The sequence below is a fragment of the Calidris pugnax genome, unplaced genomic scaffold (genome assembly GCF_001431845.1).
Source record: "Calidris pugnax isolate Ruff unplaced genomic scaffold, ASM143184v1 scaffold113, whole genome shotgun sequence".
Taxonomy (NCBI): domain Eukaryota; kingdom Metazoa; phylum Chordata; class Aves; order Charadriiformes; family Scolopacidae; genus Calidris; species Calidris pugnax.
In genome coordinates, this window is record NW_015090879.1 from 171381 (window position 1) to 190236 (window position 18856).

Genomic DNA, 18856 nt, shown 5'->3' on the forward strand with positions numbered 1-18856 from the left:
GTTATTATTAAATCCCCGAAAAATACCCCACCCCACCCCCAAAAATACCTTTTTTATTTTTTTTTGCCTTCCCCCAAGCCGCATCGCCCTGCCGGCCCTCCCCAAAAACCCACCCACAACTTCCCACCACACGGCTCGCCGTCTCCTTTCCCTAAAACCGAATTATTACAGCCCCAACCTTGGGTGGGCATTGCTCTCCCCACAAACCCATCACCCCTGTCCCCCCCCGGCCCCAACCCTGGGGTTTCAGAGATGGGGGAACGTTTAAAAAGCAGGAGATGGAGGCAGCCCGGGGGGGCTGGGGGGTGAATCACTGCTGCCAAGTGATGCTGAGGGGAAGTCAGACTTGGGAAGAGAAAACAGGAGGGCTGGAAACAGCCTCCCCGCATCTCCAGGCAACAACCCGCCCCACCAGCCGCCCTGCCTGGCTACTTTCGGGGATGAATTATAGCGTCGGGATAAAAATACGGGAGACAGGTGCTTAATTACATCAAAGCCTGCACCCCAATAAAGTGCCAGCGCCGGGAGATGGTGGCCACTGGCTGCAGCTTCACCAAAAGCCTTCCTGCCTGGCCGTGGCCGTGTTACAGCCCGCTGGAAGCCAAGGGAGGGATGAAAACCTGATTTTTTGGGTTTTTTTGGATGCGCTGCAGGTGCCTGCTGTCTCCAGGGCTTGGCCCACATGGCTGTGGTGGGAGCCCAGTGTCCCCGTCCCCAAGCCCTTGGGGGTCCCCAAGTGACCAGGCATTGATTGCACACGCAGCAGCTCCAGCACTGCGTTCCCCAAGGGATGTTTTTCCCTTTGGAGAGATGGGAAAGGACATTTTGTGGAAGGGGAAGGCTCAGGGCAATGGAGGAGAAATGCCCATTAAATGGCCCGAAGTGCTCAGTGGGGCCGAGTGGGAAATCTTCGGAAACCCCTTTTCTTATTTCCATCGTTAAATATGATGACGGAAAAGAGCAGGAGGAGGACAAGGTGGGAGCTGGGAGGGGGTGTACGAGCAGCCCTCTCCATCCCTTCACCACAGCCCCTGGGACCCCCTTTGCCCATCCGTGGCTGCCCCCTCCACGTCCCCACCCAGCCTCCTGCAGGGACAGACAGCGAGAGCTGCTCCCGGCAGCCAGCACTGCCAGAGCGTCCCAAAGCCCAGATTTTTGTACTTGGTGGGGGACACCCCAGCTCTTCGGCCGAGTTATTAATCCAGCACAGCTGAAATAACAGGAGAAGGAGGGCCATGCTGTGCCAACCCTTTGGGAAAGCCGCCCCTGGCTCCCCCGCTGCCACCTTGGCCGGGAGCTGGCGGAGCAGGAGCAGGACCGTTACCGCTCCGGGGGCCCCTCCGCAAGGAATCCCAGGCATCCGGGCTGGGGCGCGGAGGCTTTTTGTTCCACTGCGAAGAAGAAGGAGGAACAATCTCGACGTGGAGCTGCCGTTTCACAGCCAGAAATTCTTTTCCCATTTCCTCACCGCATCACGTGCCAGAAGCAAGCCAACTCTTCCTCCAACACATCCCCCCCTACCCCCCACCCCAGTCTCTAAAACCATTAGGGAAATATTCCTAAAGTACTAAAGCCAATTAAAAACCTGCTGTGCCTGGCCTGAAGATCCCAGGCCAGAGCTTTTGCAGGTTCCCCAAGTCATGGCTTTAAGCCACCAAGTGCCACCCCAGTGATGGGGACAGAAGCCGAAAGGTGTGAAGTTGCTGGGAATTGCAGCTTCAGGCCTTTGCTCAAGCCTTGCGTTGGTGTGAGGGAAGGACAGGGGAGGATGTGAAGGTCCTGGCCGAATTTTTATCCTTTTAGGTGCCTCTGAGTGGCTCTGGCACACAGAGCCCTGCCAGGAGCAAGCACCGGGACTGAAGTAAAGGCCTGAGAGAGCTTCAGAGCCTCAGCATCAAGCTCAGGAGAGCACATCTGCTCACCTGGCAGCTCGCCGGACCTACGCTGTGGCCACGATAGACAAAATGGACCATCAGGACCCCACACCTGGCTTCTGTTCAGTCACCGCACCTCCTCTCACCTGCCCTGTTACCAGCACATTTGGCCAAACCTGAGTTGGGACCCATGGCTCAGGCACTGGGATGCTCTGGCAACCAGCCCACCAAGGGGCAAGAACCAAACAGCTCTACCGAGGGCTGTCACCCAGCCCAGCCCCACTCACTGCCCCACAGCCACCCCATGGCCACATCCTACAGGCAAAGACCCCCTGCTAAAACCCACCCAGGGGTTTTTCCAGGCTTGCTCCAAGGAGGAGCATCCCCATTTGTCTCCCGGATCCATAGGTTTCAAGCTTTCCTCATATGGCCACCGTCCCCAGCGCAGGGGACGCGTGCCTGCCCCGTCACGGGGTGATGTCACCCTGTTTATGACTGCATTACATCCTGCCCGCCGCTGCCGCCACTGTTTACATGGGAAAGCGGTATTTGGAAACCAATGTATTTTTAGCTTTCTTTTAATGCATCTCAGCAGCTGGAGATGAGGGACCTGTGTTATGTGACGAGCAAAAGAGCCCAGAGACAGCTCAAGATCTCCGACGGACATGTTGCTAATGAGCCCAGGGTACAACCAAGGGCCTTCTTCATCCTCAAAGCTCCTTTAATCTTCACCTTGGTGCCCTCCTGCCCTGGGCAGAGCAGCACCCGCTCGCCCAGCCCAGGAATACTCCTGCCTTTCCACCACAAGCTTTGTCCCTACATGTCTTGCTGATCTTGTCCCCCCGTATCTGACTCTGGGAGGGTCACCGAGCCAGTGGTGGCAGGAGGGACCACTGGGTTGGGACACGGTGCCACAGCCAAGGAAGGCAGAGGGGATAAACCCCGAGTGCCTCCAGCCCGATGGAGGGACCTGGGGTGGGTTTCAGCCTCCCCCAGACACCATGATACAAGCACAAAGCCACATCACGCACACCCAAAATCTGCCTTAGAAACCACTTTTTAGGTTTTGCTGGCAGATTCATGTTTTGTAAAGCCTTCTCTGCCTCTGGCGGGAGGTCTGCGGGATTTCTTCATCTCTCTTTCAGTGAGATAACTCACTCCTTTTGCCAAATCTTTGTGATGGCTGTGTCAGCACCGTGTGGGCAAGCCCCGAGCTCCCAGCCTGATCCAGGCAACGGCACTGGGGCTAACCCCATCCCACCTTCCCAGGCTGGGGGGTCCTTTATCCCCACGTCTTACAGCTGACTTCAAACCCATTTCACGTCAGGCCTCTGCCAACACACAATCCCTCTCTTCAGAGGCTGGTCGTGACGCAGGGAGCCTTTCCGTCAGTCATTTGCAACCTGTAGCCCAATAATTCGGGACTTTTTCTCTGCAGGGCTGGGGGAGGAAACCTTGGTTGGCTCCACGGGGGTCAGCACCCCCACTGGAAAAGTTTTAGGAAGAGGTTAAAAACCAAACTCACAGAGAAACGTTCTGCAGTTTGGATGTAGAAATGCAGGGAGCACTGCATTTTTAAATTTATTTTCTTTTTTCCAAGGGTGCAGGAGTTGCACTGTAGCGCTTTCCCTGCAAGGCAGCTAATATAGATGTTGGTATAAATAATTCTCCTGAATAAAACCTGAAGCCCACGTGTTACGGCAGCGCTGAGGCACAGCCACACACCATGGCATTCAATGCTCAATCACTGCAGAGCCTGGGACCCCGTCTGTGCACAAAGAGCTCCCCAAAACAGCCCGGGGGTAACCCAGACTGGGAGTGGGAGTGAAGGGTAGAACATACTGGGGTGGTGGGTCCTTGTGGCTTGTCTGGGCACAGCAGGTGCAACCCGCTGAAATGCCCATTTTTGTCCTCAGCTGCCCATTTTTCCTGCAAACCCCGCTCCGTGGCTTTGCTGTGGTGGTGCACGAGGGTGGATGGAGCACCCCGGGCTCTCCAGCCAGCCCGCTCCATGTTCCCAGTGTCCCAGCACCTGTGGGCAGGGGTGGGAAGTGGGAAACTGCCAAAGCTGCTCCTCATCCAATGTCAGGGCAACCAGGGACATCAGGGAGAGCCGAGGGATGGGGTGATTAATAAACTGCTCTGGAGGTTCTTCAGGAAGTGAGGTAAGTGCATTATCAGCCAGAGAACCCTCTGGATGGGAGACATTTTAAACCACTCCTTCGGCAGAACTGGCGATTGTTCTTGAGAGGCTGTGGTGACTAATCCCAGCCCGAGCCCTTCCCTTGAGAAGCCCCAGCCCCAGTGACCACAGCCACCCCCTTCCTGCTAGCGAACGGTGACTCGCTGGGATGCTGTGGGTGACGGAAAAGTCCCCCAATGGCTCCACCACACGCTTCCCCATGGATCCCCCCTCCATGGCTGCATCCCGCCGGGACCCTGCTCCTCTCCCTCCTCTGCTCAGCCCTTGCAGACAAAAAGCTTCCCATCTCCTCCTCCCTCGGATCCTCAGCTCTCCCAGCCTTATGCAAAGCTGGTATTTTTAGCATCTCGTGGAAACACTGCGAAGTGTCACCACCACCAGCCAACGAGCGCTCCTGTGAGAGGACATTCCTACAGCCATCTCCCCCGGCAGGGACCTGGCAGGGTCACCAAAGCATCTGCAAGTGGATGGCTTCAAAGCAGCGACCCAACGTCTGCTCCGTTTGATCACAGCCTAATTGTTTTAAGGTCAAGAAAAGGAAAGAAAGGGAAATTAAAAAAAGCCTTGCTATGATTCTGGTCACTCTCAGCTCAATTCACTCTTGTTCTGGGCTCGCTGGGAATCAGGGAAGTGCCTGTGTCTCTCTGCCTCCCCGCTGACACACCAAGGTCAAAACCCACCAGTGGCTTGGTGATGGAGAAGCAGACACCGACGAGGCTCCCTTTGGAGCTCCGGGGGTGCCTTTGCTTTTCCCTTCTTTATTTATTTCCAAGGAATGAGGAAGCTGCAGGGGCCACACGTGCTCAAGTGCCTCTTGTGAGGCCACGTTTATGACACCCCCAGACAACCAGGTTGGAAGAGCAGCAAACACCGCCGAGGCTTTGCAGCTCTGCTCGGGCCACCCTCCCCAGCCACGTTTGGTGACAGCCCTGTCACCTGGCACAGCTCGGTTGCTTATCACCCCCCATTTATCATCCTCTTCTCCAACAAGGGGAGATGGTGCCTTTAAGGCAGCTTAACAGCTGTCAGAGAGGAGGCATTTTTGCGTGTGTTGCTGATGCTGAAAATACTGGCCAGAGATACTTTAAGTAGGTCTGGAAAGCGTTCAACGAGAAGACACCATGGTGCAGCCTGTCCTCGCTCCCAGCCCAGACCCACCCAGCTGCTCCCCAACTGGACGACTGTCGGGAGCCTCACGCATTCCTCTGGGGGCACAGAAGGGTTAAAAATACCCTCAGCCAGGCTGGGGCACAGCAAGTGGCAGAGCAGCCCTTCCCTGCCCCATCCCATCCCATCCCAGAAACCCACCTCCCCTCTCCCACCCACCCCTGAAGCCCCCGAGGGGACGATGAACCCCCCGCTCTGGGGTCTTTGGCTTTAGGAGCGGGTGTGGAGTTGCCAAAAGTTCCTCCCCGGAGAGCCAGGATGGGTGTTTGGGCATCACCTGCAAGCACACGTGCCTGCGAGGGGTGGTTAATACCCTGTCTTGAGGAATTAAGGCTTTGAGCGTAAATGCTTAGGTGTAAATACCTCCCCTCATCAGCACGTGGATTCGGTCCCGCTCCCCGGTCCAGCCCCGCCATCCCCACATGAGATGCTGGTTTTCCTCCGCCCATCCTTGAGGGTGGCTCTGCAGGGGCTGGAGCAGAGCAGGTCCCAGAGATAGAATCATAGAGTCATTTTGGTTGGAAAAAACCCTTAAGATAGGCACGTCTTGCAAAGGAAGGGCACAAAACGCCACTCGTGCGATCGGGGACGGCAAAGAGATAGATAATAGGATAAACTTCTGGGGAAAAACCCACTCATTTCAGTCCTCCTGCAAAATAACCACCGTGAAACCCAGCACGGCATCTCACATCTCCCTCTGCCACCACCCGACAACAGCAGCTCACCTGGGGGATGCAATGCACCCCCACGGCCACGTGCCACCGGCCACCCCTCTTTGCCCAAAAAGCAGTGACACCTGGAAGAAGCCTGGGGACATGAGGCAAACGGTTAATTAGCAACAGCGGCATTTCTGATAGCGCCATTGAGTCAGCTCCCCCCTCCCCGCCCTGAAAGGTTGGGGGAATTAAGAGAGTCATAAATAGAGCGCTGAAGAGAGCCACCGCCAAGGGGGGCAGCTGTGGGGGGGCAAGTGGGGGCGCGGGAGAAACGAGCGCCCGCTAATTGCTGCTTTTACCGAGGGTGAGGCGGGGAGGACCCGGAGCAGGATTAGACAGAGCGGCATCTGAATGGCGGGATGAGTAATGCTGTTTAGGGCTTTACTCACTCACTGCATCACCCCTCCTGGGACTTCTGATTTTTTTTTTTTTTTTAATTTATTTAAAGCAGACAAAAAGGGGGCTGGAGGCACAAGGGCTCCGCGGCTCACTGCATCACCCCTCCTGGGACTTCTGATTTTTTTTTTTTTTTTAATTTATTTAAAGCAGACAAAGAGGGTGCTGGAGGCACAAGGGCTCCGCGGGCCCTGAACGACCTGACCCGCTCTAAAATAAAAGGGGAGTGTGGCTTCAGTTAATGCTGTCTAGGGATTCTCCCTCCCCCTCTCCATCCTCCAGCATAAATCCTTTACTGGCGGTGCTCGAGCTCACTGCCTCGAGTAACTCCCAGTTTCAAATAACCTCCCCCAAAAATTCTGCACCGGGGTGTGGGGCGGGGAGAGGCAGGAGCTCCCATGTCCCATCTCCTCCCTCCGCTCCCCACGACCTGCCCCGGCAAACCCATCGCCTGTGAGGTGGGATGCGGTCCCCCCCCACCCCCTTCTCTCTGGCTGGGGCAAGGGTGGGGTTTTAATTAATACTGAGAGGCGAGATCGGGGATGAGCGGGGTGGCCCGTGCCAGCTGCGGCAGGTCCCGGCTCGCCGGCATTCCTGGGCCGTGCCCCAACGCCGCCAGCAGACGCGAGGTGAAGTGCAGCTGTGGTGACGGCGGGGGCTGCCGGCGCGGCATCGGGGAGGGGGCCGGCAGAGGTGATGGAGGTCCAGCCACCCACAGAGGCATCACCACACATCTTACCCTTTCAGCCAACTGCGTCTGATCCGAATACAGAATCCTAGACTGGCAGGGGGTGGAAGGGACCTCTGGACATCATCTCCCCCAACCCCCTGCCAAAGCAGGGCCACCCAGAGCAGGTCCCACAGGAACGTGTCCAGGTGGGGTTTGAATGTCTCCAGAGAAGGAGACTCCCCCACCTCCCTGGGCAGCCTCTGCCAGGGCTCTGCCACCCTCACAGGAAAGAAGTTCCTCCTCATGTTTAGGAAGAACTTTTTATATTCAAGTTTGTGCCCATTTCCTCTTGTCCTGTCCCTGGGCACCACTGAGAAGAGACTGGCCCCATCCTCCTGACACCCACCCTTTAAGTATTTACAGGCGTTGATCAGATCCCTCCTCAGCCTTCTCTTCTCCAAACTAAAAAGACCCAAGTCCCTCAGCCTTCCCTCATCAGAGATATGTTCAAGTCCCCTCATCATCTCCATAGCCCTCTGCTGTACCCTCTCCAGCAGTTCCCTGTCCTTCTTTAACCAGGGATCCCAGAACTGGACACAATGGCGACCCTTTCGTTACATCAAGTTTGATGCTTTTCCTCGAGTTTCATTTTGGGTCAAGTTCTCCAGACTCTTGCAGAAATCCCTTCTGGCCAACCCATTTCTGCTCTCATCTTCGTCATGGCATGATACGACGGGGGAGGCAACGGCATCCTTCCACTCCCAAGCACCGCTTCCTTTTGCAGCAAGCATGAAAACCTTTCCTAGTGCCTCTGTCTCAGAGCGTTCTGCTCCGCTTTGTAGGAGAAACATGGCAACGTTTAAGAGTTTGTCCAAAACCAAGGAGGATAATCAAAGAGGGTCTCAGCTCTGAATTGCCAACGCTACGTACAAGCCGGGCTTTGAAACCCAAGTTCAAAATCCACTTGTATAGACAATGAAGTAAACAAAATTCAGGCTTGAGCTCGCTTAGCCAGGAGGCCAGGCTACCCCGGCACAGATGCCTTCCCCCAAAACCACCAAAAAAATTTGATTCCATCAGCTCTCCACAGCCCTGGTTGATGGATGCTCTTTGGCTAGATGGGACGAGCCCATACCTGGGGCTTTCTGGCACCACCGCTCCAAACCAGCAAACCTCACCTCTGCTTCTTGGGGGTGGCAAAGATCAGCCCCTTATGCTGAACGGCACAAGCTTTATTCAAAGTGCAGCATTATTTTTCCAATCTTTGGGAATGGCTGTAACTTGGGGTCTTCCGACTCGGGGGTCACTGATGCTGGAGAGCAACGTGATGGTGGAAAGTCCTATGCCTTCGCGTGACCCTTCCATCTCTCGGCCTTACCTGGGGAATCACTTCCCCGGGGAATTCTCCTGTTTGCTAAACTGAACCAACATCACTGTTATGTTTAGTAACATCTCAACTGTTGCTCATTTGATTCCAGTCATTAAAATTTAATATTAGCATAAGCTTTGAGAAACCTGAGCTGACAGCAGAGAGCGCGGAGGGGGAAGAAATGCTCCAGCCTGAAAACTCCTACAAGGAGCTCTCACCAGTGGCTGTCGCTTGTCCCTCGCACCGAAGAGCCCGACTCGCCGTGTGATGCTCGTGGAGACACAGAACAGAAAGATTCTTCCAACTTTTAGTACCCTCTTACACACACACAAAAAAGGGCTCCTCAGAGAGGCAGCACGGGAAAGGCAGCCCCTTGGGTTAAACTCATGCTGAAGACCAGGAGTGAAAGATGAGGTTCCTTTGCTCTGACACAGCTTAACATAAGCTAAAAACATGTTATTCTTCTGTAGCATAGCTGTATCTGAAGCCATCCATCAGGATGTCCATATAAGCACAGACTCCAAACCACAGAAATGCCTTTCAGCTGCACTTGATTTCACCATAAAACTGAGGACTAAACTAGACAACCCCTTAAAGTCTCTTCCAGATGGGTTCCGTGTGATCCTCCAACAACACGGGGCCCTGAAACAGTCCCTACTGAAGTTTTCCCCACCTCCCGACGGCCAGCTCTGTCCCAACAGTCGTGGGAGCCGGTGGGGGCTCAGCCCCTCGGTGCAGCCATCCCCACCCTGGCACCCGCTCGCTGAACCAAAACACCTCCTGCAAACAAAGCTTCTCCCCCCGAGGAAGATCCGACAGCTGCTTCCCAGCTTCCCGCCTCCAAGAAACCTGGCCAGGAGCTGCATGTACGGCAGGAGAGGGCTCATCCCTCCCATAGCCAGGACTAGTCCCTCTGTGACCTGGGAAAGGGGCTACGGGGGGAGAGAGGAAAGGCAGGGGTGGCAGTTCTCCAAAAGTTAAGGGTTTGTTGTAGGTTGGGGCTTTTGGGGGCAAGTTTGAGGGGGGGAAATAAAAATATATGGGAAGCTTCAAGTAGGAATGGCTTCAAAAGTCATCTGCTCATGGCCTCCATCAGAGTCCTCAATATATCTTCTTTATTAAAATCTGGACACAATGAGTCCAGAAGTGCCCACCTTTGTCAGGGCTGCATTGGCAACGCGCCTAGAGCCCTGGGGCCATGCCTAATTTGCATCTCATTTCCACAGCTGTTCATTAAAATTAATGCCTTAAGGCATAATATCTGCCCGCATTTGAGCCTTCTGGACAGAAGGACCGCGACCGCTCCTGGAGACCCTCAGCAACGCCTGTCATCATCCCCACGCCACCCTGGGGACCGCTGCCCAGCTGAGGAGCTGCCTCTTGTTTGCCATCCAAGATGGAAGATGGTTGTAATATTGTCTTAGGGGATGAGAAATAAAAGCTTGGTGCAACCCCCCCCCAAAAAAAAATTCCCCCCTCACTCCCTGCCTCCTCCAGACTTCTCCACCGCTCTCCCTCCTGCATGTCTGGAGCACAGACGGTCCCTGCTGGAACGCGGTGATGCCCTTCCACGTGCAGATCGGTATCTGGGATTGCATTTCCCCTTGGAGACGCCCGTAAGAGGAGGCTTTGCAAAGATCTGCTCTGCAACATTTATGATTTGTGCAAAAATGCTTGCTCTCTGGATGAACCGTGCTGGGGAGGAATGCTGCTGCGTAACCACGATTGCTCCATCCCCCCCTTCTCGCTTCTCCCCCATTTTATTCTCAGCAAAACCCCACCATCACTGCTCCGACTTTCATTTTTCTCACTAAGCTTTCCGTCAACGAAGACCCCAACTGCCCCCTGTGGCCTCGATGGCCAACGGATGACTCCTGGGTAAAGACATGTCACTCCCCCAAAGCACCCTTGGCTCTTGCAGCCCAGGCCACCATTGTCCTTGAGAGTCATCCTCAAGGTCATTGAGACACAGACCATCTGGAAGGGCTACCATGGGTTAAGCTGCGCTTGCCAGCCCCACTCGACAGCCCGGCCGACCAAGCAATCTCCACCAACGCTGGGTTTCATCATCGTTGCTAATGAGAGCTGCTCAGCCGGGAATAATCCCTTGCTCTGCAGAAAAGTTTCGCTGGTTTTAAAGACTAGAAACTCCTCTTTGGATATATTTGTTCTGAGCAACTGTGCGGTGTTTAACAATGGAGTTAAATCCTTCCCATCAATATAAGCTCAACACCAAAGACCGCCCAACAGCAACATTATCAGATGAGTTTGATTTTACCCTGTAACACTTCCAAACTCTTTTTTTTGGAAAAGCAACCCCCAAAATTGGAAATACCTTGTCCCGGTGAAGGTTTCACAGAGCTATTAAGCGGTGGAACGGGATCAATTAGCCGTGAGATGAAAAGTAAATGGCTCTAAAAACGCCTTCCCCTCCCAGCCCCCATTAACACCAGGAAACAAGCAGCCAGATGTAAATCAGCCCAATCATCAGCTACCGAGCACATCAGTAATAGAAGTTTCACAGCAAGAGAATTTCTAAGCAGAATTAATATAATTAATGTAGTGTAACAGCATGACCCAACACCGGAACACTGTATAAAAAAAATGCCAAACACACTCCAACTCTTCCCTCTCTCAGCATTTCATGCAAGCCCTGATGGTCTCCAGCACCTCTTTGCTGGAAACATGAAGAGCCCATGGCAAAACTTCGCCTTGGCTCTATTCCCTCTGTGTCTCTTGTCCCACAGTTTATCTGTGGCTTTATTTGTACCCAAGGATCCCAAAAATGATTGGGATGTCCCAGATGAAGTGAACAACAAGCAGGAATGGCAGACCAGGTAGAAAGACCTATAGGATGATCTGATCTGGCCTAGGCTCTCAGATGAAGCCAACGTGCAGTTCAGATGGACTCAAAAACGTCCCTCCCTTTTGCAAAACCTAAATGCCAACAGGAGGTCCTAGCACACCCATATCACAAATCACAAAGAGAACAGGGAGAAGCTTTTTTCCTCCAAATCACAAAATCTTTCTGCATCTTTTCCCCGCAGACCATCAACTCCAGCAGTTGAACTTAGGTTCTCCCGAGAAAGGATATTTTACACCAAAAATGCTGACATTACAGCAATGAACAATGAAACCGCAACAGCTTGAAGGCTGGAGGTCCTACACCAAAGACCACAACACTAGACAGACCTTCAAACACCAAACACCACTTCAGAAAGGTGATAGCGTGAAGACTTACCTTGAAGTCTGCCAGCTGCTGGTTGATGGTTTCCACCTCAGTTCCCACCACCCACTGCAGCGCCTCGTTCTCCTCCGCCGCCGTTGTCATGTGGGTCAGCTCCTTCAGCCTGCTGTAAAAGTCCTCGACACGAGACAGTGTCGTCTCCACCTGCTCCTGACGGTTCTTGCCTCTCTCCGTCAGTTTGCTGCACTGCTTATTCAGTGTCTCCAACTCACGTTTCAGTCCTAATAAATCAGGGCTCCCTTCATCCTCCAGCATCTTCTTACATTCGCTTTCAGACGTTTCAATGTCAGTCTTCAGCCTGTGGAGTTTGCCCAGGAATGTGCGAACATCTTCTGCCTGGGACTGCAGGCTGTCGGAGTCTCTCCCGATGGGGCCCATACTGTCTAGTTCATCATCGAGATCCGCCAGCTGCGAGAACATCTCCCTTACCCGATTATTGAATTGGCCAATGCCTTCAAGCTTGTTTTCCATGAGCGTACAGCAGTCGTTTACTTTCTGCTTCACAGCTTTGAACTCCTGCTGAGCCACCTCAGCTTGGCTTAAGAGCTGAGAACAGTCGGACCCATCTGGGGCATCTTCTACTAGGCCTTGAGTGAAGTTTTTCAGATAATCCACTTGTGGCTCCAGGGCCTGCAGCACCTCCTGCTGCGCCCTGAGCTTCTCCAAATTCTTGTTGCTGCAGGCTTGAGGCCCCAGCGCATCATATATCTCCAGCTGGTGCTTTGCCCCTTCCAGCTTCTTCTCAATGTTCCTGAAGCTCTCTTGAAACTCCTTGAGCCTCTGCGACATTTCCTCGATGGAGCCCGTCTTGGCTTGCAGCTCTTCTGTGATGGCATCCATCTTCTGATTGATCCCGGCCTTCTCATCCCGAATGTCATCCTCATCAGTTTGAGAAGCATCGATCAGGATGTCGGCAGCGCTGTTCAGCATCTCCAGCAAGGAGCGGCGCTTCTCTACGTCGCTCAGCATCGCCTTTGATCTCAGAAGAGTCGCCTCCAGCTGCACCGGGTCCAGGGTCACTTCCAGCTCTGACATCTTTGCCTTGCAGTCCTCCACCCAAGGCAGGAGGTCCTCTGTGTGCCGTTGATACTTCTGAGCTTTCTGCAAACAGTCCTTGAGCTTAGAGTGTCTGTCAGCAGCCTGTTTGCTGAGCTCTTCCCAGTGTGTTTTGAGGCCAACTAACTGGTTTTGCAGAGTGGTCTTCTCCTCCCCAGGCTGGACAGAAAGCAGCAAAGCTTCTCCCTCGGCTACAATCATCTCATAGGAGCCACTGTGTTGGTTGAGGCTCTTCTGGAACTCTTCTTGCTCCTGAATCTGGCTCTGCAGCCTCTCCAGTTTAGCAGAAATAGGTTGGCTCTGAGCTTGCTGGCACAGTTTGTCATCCAGCCAGGTCCTGAGTTCATCGAACATATGCTGGAACTGCTGGGAACTCGCAAGCGCAGTCTGCAGTCGGTTCATCCGGTCGGCTGAAATGGAAATGAGATTAGAACGCCACAATTAAGCTGAAATCAAATAAGCAAAGTGCAATTATTTAAAATCATCTCAGATGCACCAACTGTGTTTTGATTAACAGGAAGAAGCTTTCCATTGCATCACTAGCCTTTTTGCTCGCTGATTCATAAATTTCTTAAGTAGTAATAGGTAACAAAAAGGCAGCAGTCTCAGTTCTCCCCACCAGTCTCTAAATGCAAGCTCTTAGAAACCAGAAGAGGCATCCCAAGATTAGAGGGTGGCCACTGGGTCTTCTCCATGCCCCACTCTGAATTTAGGAATGAATTTTTTTCCCCGAGCAGAGCACATGCCACACTGCTGCAGGCCAAGGAGGCTTGTTGGAGTCTCACATCAGTGGGACTGAACATCTCTGCTCACTCTCCAGCCTCAGGTATGTCTGGAGTGTGAACCCTCCTGTGCTTAGCGCCACATAAAACACCCATGAAGCACCCTAAAAAGTTATAACGGTGCTTCCCCTATTATTCCTAGAATCCCGGTGATGGGAGAGCCCTTTGGCGAGAAGCAGGGGTGGAGTTCAACATCCCAACATCTCTTGAGCAACTTCTCCATCTCACCTGCCAGGTCTTCCAGCCCTTTGAGAGGAAGTGCCACTGTCTCCAGCCGTTTCCTTAACTCATCCTTGAGATACTGCTCCCCAATCAGGACAGAGAGGTCATCACAGAGGGTCTGAGCCTCTGCAATCTCCTCTTCCAGCTGCCCCAGGTCCGAGCGGATCTCACTGGTTTCCTCTAGCTGCTGCTTCACGGCGTCGGGCTGGGTGCTGACAGCAGACTGGCTGCTCAGGCGCTGCCCAACCGCCTTCACCTTCTCGGAGAGGCCCTGGAGGAGCTCCTGGTACTGGGTGCTCTTCACTATGGCTTGGTCAATTTGGCTGGAGCGGGAGTTGAGGCGTTCCATTAGCTCGGACCATTTCTCATTAACCCCTTGGAGTTCTTCCTGCACCTGGTTGGTGGATGGAGAAACATCTCCAGGGCCAGTCAAGATGCCCTGAGCCGCCTGGTTGAGCTGCTCGTGCTGCTGTCTGCGTGCTTCAAATTCCTTCAGCATAAACTGCAACAGAAATAACATAAAAATGTTTGCATAAAACTGACAGCTCTGAGTACACACAGTCAAAACAAACCAGACCTCCAGGGGCTTCATCCAGCCCAGTGAACCCATAGGAACAAGCCCTGGGGTGGGACGGCAGTTGAGCTCCTTAGACCATGATTTACTGTGACCTTGTGACTTAAAAAGCTGGGAGGGGTCCAGTACTTCGCTCTCTTATTTGTCCTACTGCCGCCTAACGTAACACAAACCAGTTAGATGAGAGGGAAATCTAATGATGTGAACTGGTGGATTTGATGTTCTGATGTGGCCGGTTAGGGACGTGTTGGGGTCTGGGAGCGGGAGGCGGGGAAAGAGCAGGCTGCCGGGTGGAGGGGCAGCATCAGCAAGACCTGTGGAGCATCAGCACGGGTCTGGTTTAAAGCCATTTCCCTCTCCAAGAGGGGCCAAAATGATTCACTGAGCGATGAGTCAATCCCGCGCGGGGAAGGGAGCTCCAGCGCTGCATTTCAAGTTATTCACAGTAGTTTTGTGCTCGGTGGGGTTTGGAGGACACAGGAGAGGAGCCATGAGATCTCCCACCACCCACTGCATGGCTTGCAGGACAAATAACTCCCCAGTGCCATCCTCCATCTCACGCTCTGGGTGAGACACTCTCCCCTCCTCGTCCTGAACCCCACTGTGGAGATGCAGACCCAGCTCCCCGGCTCACCTGGACCTGCTGCTTCTGCGCATTCAGCATGTTGGGGTCAATGGAGAGAGGTCCCAGCACGCTCATCATCAGCTCCTTCTCCATGAGCCAAGGGCGCAGCTGGGCTTCGGCAGCCTGGAAGGTGGCCAGCTGGTTCGCCGACTCCTCCAGCTTCTGCTGCCGCTCGGCCGTGGCTTGGCTGGCTCTTTCCCACCTGCAATCTGAAACACCCAGCTGTGTTGGGGGTGACAACGCTCCCATCCCTCCGTCCAGAAGGTTTTTCACTCTCCCCATGGTTTCTCCAGTGGGAAACCTCCTCAGCTTTTCCATCACACTAGCATGGCTCTAGCGACTCTCCATCTAATCATTTTATGAGGGAGTGGAGCGATAGGACAAGGGGGAACGGTTTTAAACTGAAAGAAGGGAGATAGAGATGAGATCTCAGGAAGAAATTCTTTACTCTGAGGGTGATGAGAGCCTGGCCCAGGTTGCCCAGAGAAGCTGTGGCTGCCCCATCCCTGGAGGGGTTCAAGGCCAGGTTGGAGGGGGCTTGGAGCAACCTGGTCTGGTGGGAGGTGTCCCTGCCCAGGGCAGGGGGGTGGAATGCGATAATCTCTAAAATCCCTTCCAGCCTAAACCACTCTATGGTTCTATGATTCTAATAAGCTGTTACCCATTTCTAATGGCTACGTGGTCTTGAAGCTCATAAAAAAAAAAAAGCCTCGCAAGCAGGATTTCTGTGCTCTAGTCACTACTGCCATGAGCTGGTCTGACCTTGGGTGAGCCATCCCACATCCCTGGCTCGATAAATGAGGATACTCTCATGTGTATCAGTCCTCACACAGCGCATTCAGATCTCCTGGACAGAGAACTCCATAAACGTGTTCCAGCTATTTCAAAGAAGAGAATCTCTGGGCTTCTTTTTAAATACACACTCTTGTTTAGTCAACATTTAATTATCTAGGATAGCCTTACTAATGACTAGAATTTTATATCAAGCACTGAAGCTTCTAATAAAAATAATCAATCCATGTCGCTAATGTGTTGTTTGTTTTTTTTTTAAAAGAAGTAATTTAAGGAGGCAAGTCTTTAAAATACACATCCATCACAGAGATTTCATTAATCACAACAGCGCTGGTCTCAGGAACACCTTGTGCACCAGACAGCTTGGACGTAAGTTCGTTTTTTACTGAATTTTAATTAGAAGTGACTCTGCTCTGCTGTGACTTTGGAATCGCCCTGCAATCCCAAACCCCTTCTAATGGGATATTTCAAGACAGAAGCCTCACTAATTGCTTCAGGCACTTACTCAGGTCTTCCTGCATCTTCTTCCAGTTTGCTGCTTCTGGAGAATCTGGATATTTCTCCAGCAAGCCAGCAAGTTCCTCCTTTACCTTCTGGATCTTCCCTGAATTCTGTTCCAATTCAGCCAGAAATGCCTGGAAAATAAACCATTTGAACTTCTTCAGATACCGGGTAAAAGGATGAAATCACTGAGTAGGAACGAAGCAGCAGCTACGAGCTGGAGTTGGACAATTTCTGTTCTTTGCTCTTTAGTGAAACCACTTCATTTTATTAGCAGTATCATGAGCTAACTTGGCTCCAGGAGCAGGGAAAGGCTGGGAATTGCTTTCCAGGAGAAGCTGGAGTGACCCAGCAACAAGGGCTACAGATAAACTCCCTTCTCCTGAGCCAAACGCCTGAAAGCAACAGGTCTAAAAGCAAAGAGGTCGAGCAGAGTGCATGGGCTCCTGCTCCAGGAACCCTCCTGGGGAAAGCCCTTCTTTAACCCAGGGCAGGTCCTCATTGCTGACCCTTCTAGACCTGCTGTAATAAAGCCCATCTCCGAGATCCTCTGGGAGGAGATGCCCCTGCTTTGTTTTATTTTTTTTTTCTCTGAAAGAGAAGTTACCTTGTTGTGCTCAGCCTGAGCTCTCATCGTCTCCGTCTTGGTGGGCGAGGAGGAGGCATCCAGCTCCGAGAGCGTTCGTTCCTTCGACTCCAGCCACTTCAGCATGGAGCTGGCCTCCTCTTCCACTTCTTGCATCTTCTCCAGCATGGCTGAGAGCTGCTGCTGGCGTTCCCGCAGCACCGCGCCGAGGGCCTGGTACTGCTGGCTCACGTCTGACACATCGCACTGGATCTCCGTCAGATCTGTCCCCAAAAAGCCAGCTGAGATGAGGACGGCCGCCTGCGTTGCCCATCTTAATCCAGGCTATCGGGTACTAAACTAGCCCTCCCCATACCCCAGGCAGCCCCCCAGCTGGCCAAGCAGGAGGAGGAAGAGGCCACGCTGCCGTCCGCCTGCCTGCAGAGCCATGTCAGATTGTCCTCACCTCTCCCCCATGCCAGGAGGGCCCTTCCAGCTGCACCACAAACACGTCCTGACAGTTTGCAAACACAGCGAATGCCTCCCTGTTTGTGAGACTGATGCAAGCTGAGCCCCCCCTCCCACCCCCCCCATCGCAATGTCACTGCTCATACAATGCTAAATAACTTGACACCACAATATAAAGCCATTTTTATGCACCTATTATCTCATTGAACCGGTGAGCTAACAGCAGATAACGGGCAATAATTAAAATTGATCTTCAAACTGAAGGGCTGGATGGCATTATAATCCCCTCAGAACCCATAAATTTAATTGCAGGCCTTAAAACCACCTCCCATTTATCAGCTTTTACCACCACCTGATGGGGTGTGAGGGGGGCTGTCCCTCCCCAGAGCTGCCCCTTTCTCTGTCCTTCAGCCTGACCTACATCCTCCATCACCTCCTGGCCCGGCCCCGTGGCTCCGGGCTCCGGGGCTGGGAGGAATCCCCAGCCCATTTTCAGGCTCATTTCCCTCGCGCCAGGGCCGCTGCCGGTGTCACATCGCGGTTTGTAATTCTCGTGGATGGAAATGCACAGACAGAAACGGACAGACATGGCGGGGGGGTGGGGGGAGACATGGGGAGGTGACAGCGAGCTCACCTTTGCACGTGTGGTATCCGTTCACGCTGCCTACCGACCCTCCCGGCGCGGGCAGCGCGGCACCTGAGCGAGAGGGGGACGGGGGACAGACAGAGGGACAAGACAAGACGCGTTAGGAGAGCAAGACAGCAAAGCGATGAATGGGCCCCTTTCCACGACACGGACCACAACTGGCCACCAAGCACAGACATGGTGTCTCCACAAGCCCACCCCGCCTGGAGCTGATGGACCCCCACCTCGGCTCGGCAATGAGGGATGGGTGTTAATTGGATTTGGAGCCCCTTTATTTCTCCTCCTCCCGACACACCCACAACCCCTGGATCTCCTGGAGCTGCTCCTGCCTTGCTGGACCAGAAGCAGAAGAGCTGAAGCTGCCAGGAGCTGGGCACCTCTCCCAGCATCGCCCAGAGAGCAGGGCAGAGGTGGCTCCTGCGTGGACCAAAATAGCAGGGACCACTGGCCATCATGAATTCTCATATCAAGTGAGACTGCCGAGTGCCTTCCCTTTCCCGTTATTGGGCAAATCTCTCTCTTTCTAACCACACATTTTAAAGCTTTCATGGATGTAAAGGGCTGCAGCTTTGGTCAACCCACAAGGGTGACCATGTGGGTCACTCCCAACAAGCCTCTCCACACCTCTCTTGGAGGTTTCCCATGGAACTGCTCATCAAGTTAACCCCAACAAACGTATCTTAGACTGCATTCTCATAAATGCCCATCAACGATGAGAGCCCGGGGAGTTGTTCTCACAAGCTGGAAGACATCTTTTAGCTGGTTTCCAAACGAGCCAGACATAATCTCATTGCTTCACAGACTTGAAGCCAAAAAGGAGAGTAGTAAATCACATCTGAATATTGCAGGCTTAAATTTCATCCAGATATGAAATCCAAATACCAGAGTTTGAGTAAAACACTCTGGCCCTCAGGAGGCTGGAGAACATCACCAAGAGAAACCAGGAGCCGCCTCCACAAGCTTCCCATGGGGCCGAGAGCCTG

The 18856-nt window shown here is 53.3% G+C and overlaps 1 protein-coding gene across 1 annotated transcript in view; it reads right to left on the reverse strand.

The window, feature by feature from the left end:
* MACF1 (microtubule-actin crosslinking factor 1) overlaps positions 1-18856 on the reverse strand; it is a 151878-nt gene that overhangs the window by 44599 nt on the left and 88423 nt on the right. Inside the window, exons 52-57 of the mRNA XM_014946473.1 lie at positions 17862-17924; positions 16802-17043; positions 16199-16328; positions 14911-15110; positions 13709-14204; positions 11637-13108 (exon numbers count right to left, since the gene is read on the reverse strand). Coding sequence (XP_014801959.1) covers positions 11637-13108; positions 13709-14204; positions 14911-15110; positions 16199-16328; positions 16802-17043; positions 17862-17924 — 2603 coding nt within the window. The remainder of the gene's footprint in view (positions 1-11636; positions 13109-13708; positions 14205-14910; positions 15111-16198; positions 16329-16801; positions 17044-17861; positions 17925-18856) is intronic.